At 45.4% G+C, this 14,661-nt stretch overlaps 1 protein-coding gene across 3 annotated transcripts in view; it reads right to left on the reverse strand.

Annotated features, from left to right (window-relative positions):
* The window catches only part of col12a1a (collagen, type XII, alpha 1a), a 50,371-nt gene that overhangs the window by 21,953 nt on the left and 13,757 nt on the right, over positions 1-14,661 (reverse strand). For 2 of the 3 annotated variants that reach the window (XM_085391292.1, XM_085391294.1), the window contains exons 14-31: positions 13,398-13,667; positions 8,272-8,538; positions 7,964-8,156; positions 7,731-7,855; positions 6,248-6,397; positions 6,030-6,149; positions 5,783-5,947; positions 5,547-5,693; positions 5,142-5,281; positions 4,488-4,617; positions 3,665-3,810; positions 3,038-3,167; positions 2,814-2,950; positions 1,995-2,124; positions 1,766-1,905; positions 1,427-1,559; positions 1,234-1,257; positions 394-533 (exon numbers count right to left, since the gene is read on the reverse strand). In XM_085391292.1, the coding sequence (XP_085247418.1) occupies positions 394-533; positions 1,234-1,257; positions 1,427-1,559; positions 1,766-1,905; positions 1,995-2,124; positions 2,814-2,950; positions 3,038-3,167; positions 3,665-3,810; positions 4,488-4,617; positions 5,142-5,281; positions 5,547-5,693; positions 5,783-5,947; positions 6,030-6,149; positions 6,248-6,397; positions 7,731-7,855; positions 7,964-8,156; positions 8,272-8,538; positions 13,398-13,667 (2,687 nt within the window). The remainder of the gene's footprint in view (positions 1-393; positions 534-1,233; positions 1,258-1,426; positions 1,560-1,765; positions 1,906-1,994; positions 2,125-2,813; positions 2,951-3,037; positions 3,168-3,664; positions 3,811-4,487; positions 4,618-5,141; positions 5,282-5,546; positions 5,694-5,782; positions 5,948-6,029; positions 6,150-6,247; positions 6,398-7,730; positions 7,856-7,963; positions 8,157-8,271; positions 8,539-13,397; positions 13,668-14,661) is intronic. The other variant, XM_085391293.1, reaches the window with a different exon arrangement.

Here is a 14,661-nt window from a genome sequence, read left to right on the forward strand (position 1 = left end):
GACTTTTGAAAATTCAGCGAGACGGCCAAAAATGCACGACCAGCGGGAGACAGTCTGCAGCGTCAGGAAATACTGAGGAAAGAGTAGGAAAGGTTTTGTCCACACTAATGCCGCTGTATCCAAACAACAGATTATGAGATTTGACTCGGAATAAACTCAAATAATTGAACACCGATGCCACAGCTGTATAGATTTCTTGGAAGCAAAGTCGCTGTGGAGGAAGAAACAAATCCACCGACTGAGTTAAAGCCATAAACTATAAACCGCAGTTGTCTGGATTATTAAAGCGAGACTGAGAAGGAGATGAAAAGAAAGGAGACACTAGCTAAAATATTAAAGCCTGTCACTGCTGCTAAACACTGACAAACACGAGCTAACTGTTGTGTGACTTACAGTCTGAATCCTGCCTCCAGATGTGGGGACGTAAGAGATCTTGTAGTTCTGGACACGGCCCGTCGGTGGAGTCCACATGGCGTTCAGAGTGGTGGTGGTTTCATTGTACACAACCAGGTTGGTGGGCGCTGGAAGAGGCACTGCACAGTGCAACAGGCAAGCACATATATGACAGTTAAAGCTACGCCAACAGCAGTTATACGGTTTCCTTTGAAAGCGTTTCTGATATCACTGAAATATCTTTTAAAGACACAGTCCTTGAGATTATTGGCTGATTTGAGTTCAGATGCCAGTTAATTTTCTGCCTTTTGTTTATGGTTGAAAGAAAATAGAGCAATGAGCGTTAAACAGGACTGCAGCTTTAAAAAAGAAAAGACAGTCGCTCTTCGTCTTTTCTCAAGCAGGTGTCTCTTGACGGACAATAGATGGAGGAGGATGATAATGATATGATGATGATGATGAATGAGAAATGCATGGATGAATGAATGAACATGGATGGATGAATGAACTGATGGTGGCTGATGGAACGGGCTTTGAAAACAGGGATTGAAATCCTTGTTTTGCCAGGCATGCATGGTGGAACTCCATCCAGCCATTTCATGTAACCGAGTAAGGACATGAAGAAGCCGTGGGATGATGGCGTGGACAAACGCAGACAAGCAAACACGTAAGAATAAAACCGGGCTGTGACAGCATCAGCACCACTGGAGCGATGGATGGGTTAAGGGTCTTGCTTGATGATGAAATAACAACGGTTCTGATGACTGGTTGCAACAATAAAACATGCTTTTGTCACTTGAAAGAAAAAGCATCCCTTTGGTTTGCTATGAACACACTTACGTGGGGAACCATTTTGACGGCGCACTATAGAGGCAGAAATAGAAAGGCATAATGGGCAAACCCTTGATCGAACACTTCACACAGCATCAAAATGCAAAATTAACACCAAAAGAAGAGAAACTGTGACAAATACTTTAAGCATACAGTGTTAGCTAGAGTTATTACTGAGTCGTCATCACTGTGTGCGTCTTACATGTCCTCTCGGTGCCTAGCAGGTCCTCGCTCTCCGACTCATCCGGGTAGATCGCAGTGACGGACACGTCGTAGGGCGTGTCTGACTCCAAGTTCTCCAGCAGGTGGGTCGTCTCATCATTGTTCAGAATGGCCTGATGAGGAAAACACAAAGACAGCTTAGCCAATAAAAACCAAATGTAAGCCATGTAAAATTCATCGTCTGTTTTTTAGATGTTCTCCCTGCCTCCACCGGAGGTCTTTCCTAAGCAACGCCAAACGCCTACTGTGGGACTCATCGTGAAATACCTGCATGATTTATTCCTAATATAAACATCCCGGACATCTGGTTTTCTCTTACGTATTGGGTGTTGGCATCTCCCTTCTTAACCCAGCCAATGCGGTACAGAGCCACGTCAGGCGCTCCATGCTCCCAGTGAGCTACAAAGCTGGTATGCGTGACTTCTGTGAATCGCAGGTTCTTTGGTGCTGGAACCACATCTTTAGAGCGGAGGAAAGAAAATGCAATTATGATCTCCATCTCGGTCAGAAGCAGCAAACGGGGCCGGCGCCATGGTAACGATTCTGACCTGTGATGGCCTCTCCCAGCATCGGCTGTCCGGGACCTTCGTCGTAGACTGGAGTAACAGCTAAAGCGTACTCGGTCTGAGAGATCAGGTTATCCAACTGTCTGCTGGTCACGCGTCCTCCCACTTCCAGCTGTAGAACAATAAAACACAGTTGTTAAATGTTATTATACAGTATCAATAAAGAATATATAGCGCTTAAGAATCACTTTGCGCTTTTGGAAAAGTGTAAGGCTTCGTTCTCAGGGAAGGTTTCCTGGAATTCTGGTGACCTCACTAATCTGCACCTCATAAAACCGGTAGCAGTGTGACCAGCAGGTATAACACTAAAGCAAACAGGAAGAAACTAAACACACGAAATACTTTGTGCTCTTGGTTTCACTCGTTAGCTGAAAGTTAAGATGTTGTTAGTGGCACCATGTCTCTGTGTTGCATCACATATCTTCAGCTCAGTGTGTTTCCACCTTTAGAGCACCTTAATCTTCACTTCCTGCAGAATGTGCTGCTGTAGCCCAACAACTCCCACATGGGGACATGCAACCATAAAGTATTCCTCCAGTCCCCAGTACCAGAACCAGCCTGTAAGCCTTGCAAAATCACATTCAGAGAGTTTCATAATATTTCTTTAGACTCCAGAAAATCCCCTCATGTCCACTCAAACAGCTGCAATCTCCACAATGTGATAACGGATCAGTCGAGAAATATCCAACAACTTAATCATCATAAATCCTAATGACTATAACAGACAGGAGGTTCTGCAATAGCAGGAAGGGACTGGTCATAACAGCGGTTGTAATACCATGAAAGGAAAGACGAACTCACTTCTTTTGCATCTCCACTCTCAGGCTTATAGGTGATGAGGTACTTGCGAACGGGACCGGGAGCAGCATCCCAGTCAAGCGTCATGGTGCTGTGGGTAATATCCCGAACCCTCAGTTCTCCCGCAGGTGGCATGGGCACTGCACATGAGTTAAAAACTCTGTTAGTTTATCAAAAATGACTCTGAATTTGTGCTGAAACATTGAAATGATAGGCTGGTTACGAACATGTGACTCCCTGTTTGGTCAGTGGTTCGCTGGCTGATTCTCCATGGAGGGCAAATAGGGAAAGCGTGTAGGCCGTGTTGGGGAGCAACTTCACCAGCTGGACGTCGGTTGTGTCGCCGCCCACTCTGATCTGGAAGCGGACCAAACCAAACAAACAACACAGGTTGAGAGGGGAAGCAGATGAGGGGGACTCCTCGCTGGCTGGGAAATATGGTGAGGAGAAATACTGGAGCACATCTGCTGCATCTGGGTTTGCCCCACTGGGGTTGACACCTCATGAAGAAATGATGATGATGTTCCCTTGGCAGAGTGAGCTCATGGTTCAGCCACCCCTCTGTGGCTGACAATGTTTCTTTGTATTTTTTCCTGTTGCCTTGCTGCTGAGTGACGAGGCAAACACTGGTGTCTTTGTAAAAAGTTATTTCAATGTGTGACATCTGCACTCAGTCAGAAATGCTGACAGCAGGTCACTTTGTGCTTTTAGCGAGGCGCTGCGTGTGTTTGGTGCTCGTGTATGCGAGCAGGCATTCGTGTTATGAACCTACAAACACATGTGAATGTGTCCATTTCAGTTCTATCCACAGCTGATTGGCTGGATGCCTTCTGGTTTCCCAGAATGGATCTTACCTCCTGCTCTGTAGTGGGCTGCGTAGCATTGATGGCGCTGTAGAGCAGCATGTAGCCTGTGGCTCCCGGTGCCCTTTCCCATCTCACTCTCATGGTGGTGACCTGCTGATCGTAAATCTCCATCCTCCTCACGGCACTCAGAGGAACTGGAAAACCAGGAAACAGCAAATACTTGTTAACCACTGCATTTGTATAGCCACAATTATAATTAATTCTTTGATTGCATAAAGTTTGCATTTACACTATATAATCTTTCTTTCAAATTTGGACCTAAAACCAAATTTAATCTCTTAATTTGCATCTAATCAAGATTTGGTACTTTCATCTTTTTGCAGCCACATATGGTTTCACAAACAAGGTGCGTATATATGTGTATATATATATATATCCTTTGAACCTTTTATTAATGGAGACCACACACGAATTACAGTCTCTGAGTTGCATTACGTTTGTGTTACGCAACCGTGCCGGAGAGATTGCATGATGGCGGCTGACTCAAAGGGCAACTGCTCGTAAAGCAAAGACTCAGGGTTCGTGAGAGCACCAGAGTCTGCTCGAATTGAAACCGTAGCTCTCTCAGAGCCCCATTTATCTGGCTTTCCTAATAGCGCGAAAGGTCTGTTTGAGTTAGACTCTAAATGATAACCACTTAAGAGCGTGCAATAAAATACGGTCACATCTGCAGTTCATCATCACGTACCGATTTAGTACCGATTTTTACTAGTGTCATATGCAGCGCTGTTTACAAAGTTAGGTTTGCATTAACGTTGTGTGTGGAGTTTTAGTCACTCAGTCTCTTTCAGTGAGCTGAGGTGGGACATACGTGTGGTCTCTTTTCCATCCAAAGCATCACTGCTCTCCTCTCCCACCACGGAGTAGACGCTGACCAGGTACTGTGTGAGAGGGTTCAGCCTCTGGAGAACCACAGTGGTCTGACTGCCGTCCACGATCACCTAACAGACAGGAGGATCAGAGGATTGATGAAGTTTTACTAATGTGCACCAGAACTGTGAATATCTTCACAGACATTTCCAATCAATCCCAGAAAACAATCTGTAAATTTTTACCAGGCTAAAGGTCAGCCTCACCATCTATAAACAAATCCACAATGTTCACTATTCAAGCAAACCCTGGGAGCTGCAGAAAAACAAACTTCTGCATATTTGTTTCAGACTCCAAAAACACATCCACGCCGTGGAGCCGAGACGCTGCCGGCCAGCGGGGCCATCTCTCATTCAAAGTCACGAGATTTTCTTACTAATCTCTGAAACTGAGACGGCTGTTTTTGTTTCCTTGGCCTGTGTCGAGCTGCAGTGTAATCAGACACCCAAACAGCAAGAAGCCAACACAAACAGGTGGCTGGAAATAGAAGTTGTTTCCCAGTAGCATCAGGGCAGCATTAACACTCACATACTGCACTAGAATTACTTGTGTGTGATTGAAGCAGAGCAAGTTTTTTGGTGTTTTTGGCAAATACCTGTTGTGGGGCTCCCGATAAAGTCCTGTACTCCACACGGTACTTTTCTGGTTGGTCGTCGGGGCCGTCCCAGGTGACTCTGAAGGACCGGTGAGTCACCTCTGATGTCACCAGATTAGTGGGTGCATCTGGAGCGCCTCCTGTTAAGATGCAAGCATAGAATGCTTGAAACCGCTGCGTATAATTAACTCTAAATCACTGATTTAGGGTGAATTATATGTAGTGAAAAGCTCTGAAACTGGCCAACTTTCTCATTTCATAGCTTCATAGCTTTTCCACGTATGAGGGAGTAAATGATGCTCATGCAGGGGTCGTTCTTTGCATCTAATGTGGCTTTTTCACGAGGATCCTTGATGCTGTCCACTATAATTATACTGCTTATCAAACACCTTGGACTTCACACACCTGGCCCTTTGACACTGTTACACAGGTTGTCAGAAACCCGGTCCACAATGTCCAGCAGGAAGGAGAAATCGGCCACGTTGTACATGTGAATGTCATTCGGCTCAGAGGCGATGGACCTCAGCTCGTTCTCGTCTGCATTCTTAATACCTAAATAACAATGATATAAAGGTCAAGGGTCAGCAGCAGCTTTTTAGATGCAGGAAAAGCACAAGTTAACTGCACCACTCTTTGCTTACCGATGGCATAGAGCTCAATGCCCTGATTGCGCAAGTTTTGAGAGTTGGCAATGACATCATCCTGCGATTTTCCGTCAGTGATCAAGACGCCAATCTTTCGAGCGCTGGGACGCATCCCGACGTCCTCTTTGAAATTGTTCTGGAGGATGTAGTTCAAAGCCAGACCTGCCACGAAGAAGGCACAGAGTAATGCGAAATGCTCGTTTGCGTCTACAAAAGCAAAAAGATCAGAAACGAAGCGAATCACCTGTCATGGTGTTTCCTCCCTTGTAGGGCAGGTTGGACACAGCATCCAGGAGAGACTCTCGGGTTCGGTGAGCATTCAAGTGCCATTCGGTCTTTGGGTCTCCGCTGTACTGAGCAAGCCCTAAAGAAGCCGCCAAATCTTAGTTAGAGCACCTCAAAGAAAACCTTTGCTGTATTAACAAATACATACTTTATCATTCTTATTTTGATTCAACGCACCGATTTGGACCCGATCAGGGCCGATGTCAAAGACGCCCACCATACGTGCAATGAAGGCACGAATAGTCTTGAAGTTCAGACGTCCGATACTCCAGGAGCCGTCCACCAGAAGCACAATGTCAGCCTGAGCATTGGTCCTACACATCGTATCTGACAGGGCAGAGGTTCACGTGTCACGAAGGATCCCAGGTGAACGTTACAAATGAGTTTCAAATATAATCAAAAATGCTCTAGTGTAATGGTGGAAGAGCTTTCAAGGACGTGTGAGAAGAAAAGAAGGGAGGAAAGAAGAGCTGACGGCAATAAATTTCCACAAAAATCCAAACAATTTCCTGAATGCTTAACAAACAATCTCTACATGCACGCAACAAATAATTCTGCTCTTTCTTCCATCCCTCTGTGGATAACAATTATTTTCCAGGTGGTATAATTATGATCTTCTTCACTCGGCAGCATGTGGAGGCAGTAATTCTTTCAGTGGTTTTCCCATCCACGGGGTACTCCCAGGAGAATGTGCCCTTTATATTAAAGGCCTCCGCTGAGGAGATTATTGTGCCCTGCAGAGCAGCGAGGAAACATTCACATCCTGTTTTCCAAACACCTGTGTGATGAAAAGGAAGTCATCCGATCCTTTGTACCTAAAAGAGAACTGCAGATGTCGCACTAACTGCTGCTGTCTGCAACTGAAAACAGGTTACATGATTTTACACATTAGAAGTACACACAACATCTCCAATCTGTGGGCAAAAAGCCCAAGAAGTGGTATGTGGAGGTAAAATATGATTTTCTAAAGTCATTTGAAATAGTTTGTAACAATAAAGATCCAGGAATAAGTGCCTTTAATGTGCAGACACTTACTCGGTAGATGTACAAGGAAACGCTGATTATGTCACCTCACCGAGTCTACATCTGCCTCCTTTTTAGGAGAGGGCTTGCAGCTAACTGGTCACGCTGACCTTTCCTCGCAGCAAACACAACTTCTTTCCTCGTCTCACACTTGCTGCCTGCCACGCTCTGACTCACTGGATAGTAAAACGTTTTATAAGTGCAAACAGATTATACACGCACGGCTCGTATCTCCGCTGGCTGGACTGGAAATAAAGAGCGGAAGCCCAAAGTGACACGGCGAAGAAAGCAGGGAAAGGGCAGGCAGATGGAGTTGCCATTACATCTGTTATTTCGTGAGACAATTCGCTTTAAAGAAAGGTATTCAGCTTTTATGTGGCTTGGATTTACAGAGGGGTTTTTCCCCAAACAAAAATGTAATATGTGACACACTCTCCGATGTTTGACAGAGAAACAAAACATACAGAGAAACAAAACATACATACAAAACATCTAGTGACTTAAACAGGACGACAGATACAGTAACAGAATGACTAAGACTTTTTCATTTGTTTTTGCATAGAACGTGCTCTGCGCCTTCTCTTATTCTTACAATGACCGTGTGCAATGTACATCACATATATGTGGGTAATATTACTTGGCTTGTCAAAATTTGGAGGATCAGGTGCGTCAGAGTAGGTGGTGTACTCCTCTCCAGCCAACGGCATGCTCTCCCCTCCTTCAAACATACCGAACACACTCACTGTGTATTTGGTACCAGCTCTGTCAACCCAAAAAACAACTTTCATTACAAAATATGCAGGAGAACATAGTCCAAAGTCCAAACGAGTCTGATAATAAACCGTAAAAACACGAAAAAGTGGGACAAACCTGAGTTCTTCCAGCACCACAGTGTTATCATAGGGACCAACCAGAAGTTGCCCCAGGTCGATGTCATCCTCCACTGGGTGGTAAGTGACTTTGTAGCCCCTAACGTCACCGGGAGCGTGGTCCCAGGTTACACGGAAACTGGTCTTGGTGGGCTCTGAAGTCTGGAGGTTCCTCGGGCCTTTGTAAGGTGTTACTGGAGGGGAAGGAATACACAGACTGATCGGGGCAGATGTGGAGGGTCTTTAACGACTTTATAATAGCCTGGATTTACAGTGTCATGATGTGTAGTGAACAGCGGGCCAACCTACATGTAGTTCCTTCCCCTTGCCTTGCTTTGCCTTCTCCGGAGCGATAAACGGGCACCACAGTGATGTCATAAGTGGTGAGAGGGGTAAGGCGTCTCAGCACAGTGGTGGTAGTGCCACCGGGCACTTTGGCCGCCAGCTGGCGCCCTCCTGCCTGTGGTTTGTAAGTGACGCGGTAGTTGACGACGTTTCCAGGTGCCGGCTGCCATGTCACCTTCATGGACTTCTCCGTCTCCTCTGAGACGACGATCGATCTGCCAGCAGCTGAAACTGCAACGAAGGAACAAATATCAGAGAGAAACGATGGATAGATGGCCCCGGGGGAATAAAATCACCAAGGCTTTCCTGCTGCTAAGGAAACGGCGCAGTCAGCTACCTCGCAGTAGCTTTCATCGGCTCATTTTCCACGCGTCTGAATACAAACCTACTCACTTTAAACAGATGCAAAGTTACATGATTGATTGTGTTTAATAGGTGGTTTTGGGCGCCAAACTTTGATGTCTTGCCGTGACATCTTGAGGAAATTCTTTGTGTGTCTGTTGAGTGCTTCTTACTCTCCCTGCAGGAAGGGCAAGTGTGGGCAAGTGTGAATTCTGACCACGCTCATTCGCGTGGTCACGTGGAAGCAAGATGGCGCCGGTGTGCATGGCTGACCGTCTCCGACCACGTCTTCGCCTTGGCGTTGTACTTCTCGTTGTTTTATCTTTGGTTTTATGTTCTCTAGGTGATTGTACACTAATAACTTATGACAGAGACACGCTCCTGAATCTTCGGTTTTCCTGTTCTCAACGACCTGACTGCCTTGGGACCGCCGGTGCCGCTATCCCCCTGATGCCTGTCTCCCCTACCTATGTGACCTATCCTCCTCTTCCCATGCTCCGTAGGAAACGCCTCAGGAAACGGGGTAGGAGGAGCGGCGTCCGTGTCCGCGTTAAGGCTTATATCAGAGCCATGGCTATGGACTTCCCTTCTACAAGCCGTGAGCTATCCTGTTTCTTCCACTATCTCAGCAGCCACTCTGCGGCTAGATTGCTAACCCACCGTTGGATTTGCTCCATCGGCCTTCAAACCTACCCTGCTCGCCCAGTGGCTTACCACTCTGCCCGATTTTGGATAACACCGCCTGGCCGCGGTGTTCAACATAACAACCTTTGCTCCTTGCGACGGGCTACTACAAAGGTCCTGGCCCCCCGGATTCGGATGGCCTTATTTAATGTCAGGTCTCTTTCAAATAAGGCCTTCCTCCTAAATGACTTTTTTCTCACCTCGGGACTGGATGTCCTATTTCTAACGGAGACCTGGACTTCTCCGGGTGAGTTCATCCCCTTCTCTGAGCTTCTACCTCCTGACTCTGCCTTCTTTAGCTCACCTAGGCTAACTGGTAGAGGTGGTGGCTTAGCCTCGGTTTTCAATAATAAACATGATGCACGGCTGCTATCCTCTCCAACCTATTCCAGTTTTGAAGTTCAGCTATTGGAACTGACGGGCTCTCGGACCACTTTGTGTGTCGTGGTCTATCGTCCGCCTAAATATCATAAGATGTTTATCTCTGAATTTGCTGATTTTTTTGGGATCCGTTCTTTTTAAATATGATTCTGTTATTGTTTCTGGAGATTTTAACATTCATGTCTGCTGTATGAATGACCAATTGGCTAAAGACTTTCTTGTGCTGACTGATTCTTTTAATCTTATTCAGTGGGTGAATGAGCCTACCCATGTTCAAGGCCACACCCTTGATTTGGTTTTTTCATTCAATGTGGACATTTGCATTAAGGAAATCAGGAATACTGGTCTCTCTGATCATTCCCCGGTCATCTTCGATGTAGACCTGGGTGATACTGGACAATACCTAAACTCTCCTCTTTATCCTACGCGGACTATTAATGCCAATACTGTGGTCAACTTTATTACGTCTTTTGTTAACTCCCCATTTAGTATGCTGGATTGTTCTTCCCCACACACACTTGAGAACTCTACTAATACTCTTTTTACCACCTGTTCCTCGATTCTTAACATTGTTGCACCCATCAAAATGAAACGCCCTAGAACTTTCTCACAATGCTGGTTAAATGATTCTGTTCGTGCCCTACGACGTATATGTCGGCGTGATGAGAGGAAGTGGAGGAGTGATAGACTTCAGTCTTCTTATGATATTTTACGTATTAGCCGCTCGAAGTTCCAAACTGCTGCCAGAACGGCTAAAGCGGCTTTTCTCTCTAAAATTATTACCACTAATGGTGATAATCCACGAATTCTATTTAAAATTTTTAACTCTGTGGTGAACCCCCGTCCCTCTATGCCACTGCTGTCTTCCCCGGGTCTTTGTGGAAAATTCTCAAACTATTTTTTAGATAAAGTTTTATCCCTTAGATCTACTCTTCCTCTGGTGACTGATTGTATGTCTACTCCTGATTGTTCGGCCACTTTTTATCAATTTGAACCCGTTTCTCTCTCCACTCTGAAGCGTCTAATTGATAAATTGAACAATACTAACTGTGTACATGATGCTCTCCCATCCCGTATTGTTAAGGATTGTTTCAGTGTAATTGGACCTTGTTTATTGTCCATATTGAACTTCTCCTTGCTTTCTGGCTATGTACCTTCAGCTCTCAAGCATGCCATAATCCAACCTGTTCTAAAAAAAAGGAACCTTGAGCTTAGTGATTTTGCCAATTTTAGGCCAATTTCTAAGCTTCCCTTTCTGGCTAAAATACTTGAGAAGGTGGTTCTGCTCCAACTGCAGACCTACCTTGATGAGAATAATATAAATGATAAATTTCAATCGGCCTTCAAACAACATCACAGCACAGAATCAGCATTGCTTCGTGTTTTCAATGATCTCCTACTAATGGCTGACAACGGACGCCCCTCAGTCTTAGTGCTTTTGGATCTATCATCGGCATTTGACATGGTTGACCATAATATCTTATTAGCGAGACTTGAGCACACTGTAGGCATGAAGGGCGCTGCCCTGGATTGGTTTAAATCCTATCTCTCCAATCGGCTCTCTACGGTACATCTGGCTACATCCTCTTCCTCGGCTGTACCTGTTTGCTGTGGTGTCCCCCAGGGATCTGTGCTGGGCCCTACCCTTTTCTCATTATACTTGCTTCCTTTAAGTGCCATCTTTGAGAAATACCATATTGCTTATCACTATTATGCAGATGATATCCAGCTCTATTTTGAGCTAAACGACGATCTTGCTCTGTCTCTGAATAGCCTCCAAGAATGCATGTCTGAGGCCAAGAAGTGGTTGTTGTCGAATTCTCTTATCCTTAATGAGAAGAAAACCGAGATTATGATTTTTGGTAGTAATGCCCTTCGTGCCAAACTCCGGGATGCCTTTGGTTTTCTTAGTTGTTCTCTCTCTGATACTGTCAGGAATCTGGGTGTCTTATTTGACAGCTCCTTTTCACTTGACAAACAAGTGTCTGCTGTTGTCAGATCTAGTTTTTACCAGCTTCGTCTTATCTCTAAGGCTAGGCGCTATATCCCGCATAAAGATCTCGAAAAGCTCATCCACGCCTTTGTAACGTCGAGGCTAGACTATTGTAATTCACTTTATTGTGGTCTCCACTCTTCCCTTTTACATAGATTACAGACAGTTCAGAATGCTGCAGCTCGCATTCTAACTAAAACCAGCAAGTTTGCCCACATTACTCCTGTCCTTGCCGATCTGCACTGGTTGCCTGTCAAATATCGTATTCAATTTAAAATTTTGTTGTTTACTTTTAAAATTACTAACAACACTGCACCCAGCTACCTTAAGGACCTTTTAAACCCTTATGCTCCTGCTAGGGCTTTAAGGTCATCGTCACAGTTACTGCTGGCTCAGCCCAGATCTCGACTTAAGACTAGAGGTGATCGATCGTTTGCTCTTGTTGCACCTGTGCTGTGGAACAATCTCCCGATTGGCATCCGGGCATCTGATTCTATTCATTCTTTTAAATCACAGCTTAAAACATATCTTTTTAAACTTGCCTTCTCCACCTTTTAATTGCTGGTTTGTTTGGTTGTTTGTTTGGTTGCTGTGACCTATTGACCTCTTGTATTAATTCCCTCCTATCTTTCTATTGGTGTCTTTTATTATGGTGGTACAGCTTTTATCTTGCTATTACCCATGTGCTGTAGTCATTCTTATTGGTAGCTTTTATCTATGAACATAACTCGTTATTTTTATTTATCCGTTATCAATGTTTGAACCTTTTATTGTTTTATGTAAAGCACTTTGGTATGCCCAAGGCTTTTAAATGTGCTCTATAAATAAAGATTGTTGTTGTTGTTGTTGAATTGTCAGAGGATTTGAAATGGGCTGAGGAAAATATTCAGAGCCCTCTGCATCGGTGGGAGCACGTTTATTAATGGAAAAGGGAAGCACATCCAAGTTAGCTGCGTGTCGCTTCGGCCCAGGGAGGTTCTAGATAGGATGGTTGTATTTGGTGGGTATGCCCCCTCTCCTGCTTGCCAGAATCAATAAACAATAATAGTGTTTGGAAATCTTTTTCCTTGAAATCTTTTTTACTAACTCTTGAACTAAAATCCTCCCAACTGGTGCAAGTTTCTGCACAATATGCATGAGTGAGGCCTATCTGCTCTGGATCTCCCATGAAAATTCGTGCAGGTGTCCTGGACATGACATCACCTCTGCACACATATATAACATACATGCACAGCCTCGAAGACGTGCGTGTGAAGTCTCCAGATTCGTTACTGCTCAGGCGAATGGCATCAGCTATGACGTTATCTCTGAGCTCAACAGAATGAACTGAGCAGTAAGCGCTGATGACAGCTCCCTTTTTCTACAGCTTACAAAATACCACTTTCAACACTATTTTTTCCTGGACCACTTTTAAGCCTGCATCACTGACCCAGAAAGCTCAGTGATGATGCTCCTGGACCGTATTTGGAGTTTAACAGATGCAAGAAGCCCTAAGGCTTTGTTTGTGTTTTAGGTGGGGGGAAATATCTGAAGGTCCCTTTGTGTCTTCTGTGGTTTTATGGCTGTACGGTGACATCACACATACTTAGCTTCACACTTTCTAGGCATGACCGAGATGAAGTCTTCAGACTTCACACAGAAAGCCTATGAAGAAAGCGAAACAGACCAAGAAAAAAGAAGAGTAACTTACCATCTGTGGTTTCTTCTCCAACCAATGCCTGGCCCGTTCCATGGCCGTAGACGGCAAACACAGACACCTCGTAGCGTGTCTCTGGGGTGAGACCCTGCAAAACTGTGGTGGTGCTGCTTCCTGGTATTACTGCTTCCCCAGACTCCGTAGTGAACAGAGACTTGTACGTGACCCTGTACTGACGAACGTTACCCGGGGCCGCGGTCCAAGACACGGCAAAACTGGTGTCTGTGACGTCACTGGTCACCAAGTCTCTGGGTGAGCCGAGCTCTGGGGGATGGATTCAAAGGCAGAAGTAGATCAGACAGAAGTTTGTTTTGAGTTGGTTCAGTACTTTATATTTGGGCTGAGATGCTGTTAGTACTGCTAATGCAGACATATAAAGATCTGACGAAAGGGACGGAATGAACAATGGCGGTGATAAACCACCAGACATCACTCATCTGTCTCCACCTTAACCCCTGAGGATGTGTTTGAGCACCCACAGTTTTCTCCCTTCATAATAAGAGACGGTTGGAAAAACTTCTGCAGAACTAATCACATATCCTCAGCACCTCTCCTGACAGCTCTTTAATTTTCCATTGAAGCAGAGGAAACCCGATCCAGAAATGTGCGCTCGCTACAATTGCAGATGCTGTGCTCGCCGTTTTTCTCCTTCACTCTCTTTTCCTAGGAGACTGTCATGAGAGGAGAAAGCTGCAGAAAAGGCAGGGAAGGGAACTTTGCGGTGGCGTCTCGCAACGCACGGCCAGCGCACGCCTGGCTGAGAGGGACGCTCGTGTTGAGACGGCTCTTCAATCTGGCCGCCATATAGAGGAGCTGGATATCTCACAGGAGGATGAGGATGAGCTGCCACGCACAGCCTCCCACACAACCTCCGGGATCCTGATCCTCATTCAAACACCTAACCCACTGCGGGCGAGCAGAGCAGAGCTGACCAGCTGGGTGGTCCCACTCAAACCTCATCTATCAAACCTCACCAAATGAGATTTAATAAAAGCAAAAATGCAGTTGAAAAGAATGTAATGGAACAGAAAAGTCCTATAAATGAAATGCATGATGATTTCAGGCCCTGCGACTCATCCAGTCTGGCTGAATTGGAAAGCGAACGGAAGTAACGGCACCGGGCGTGCCTGCCAAGCAGAAATCTGCACCTTGAGAGCAAAGAGAGGAGGCACTTGTCAAGCGCAACGGCCACGGCCACAAATTAATGAAGAGTTCCAGATTTATGGATACCATGAAAACAGCGTGGACCGCTCATAAA

Source organism: Rhamphochromis longiceps, linkage group LG19 (genome assembly GCF_057381845.1).
Source record: "Rhamphochromis longiceps isolate RC_006_pf linkage group LG19, R_longiceps_female_GT1.1, whole genome shotgun sequence".
NCBI lineage: Eukaryota > Metazoa > Chordata > Actinopteri > Cichliformes > Cichlidae > Rhamphochromis > Rhamphochromis longiceps.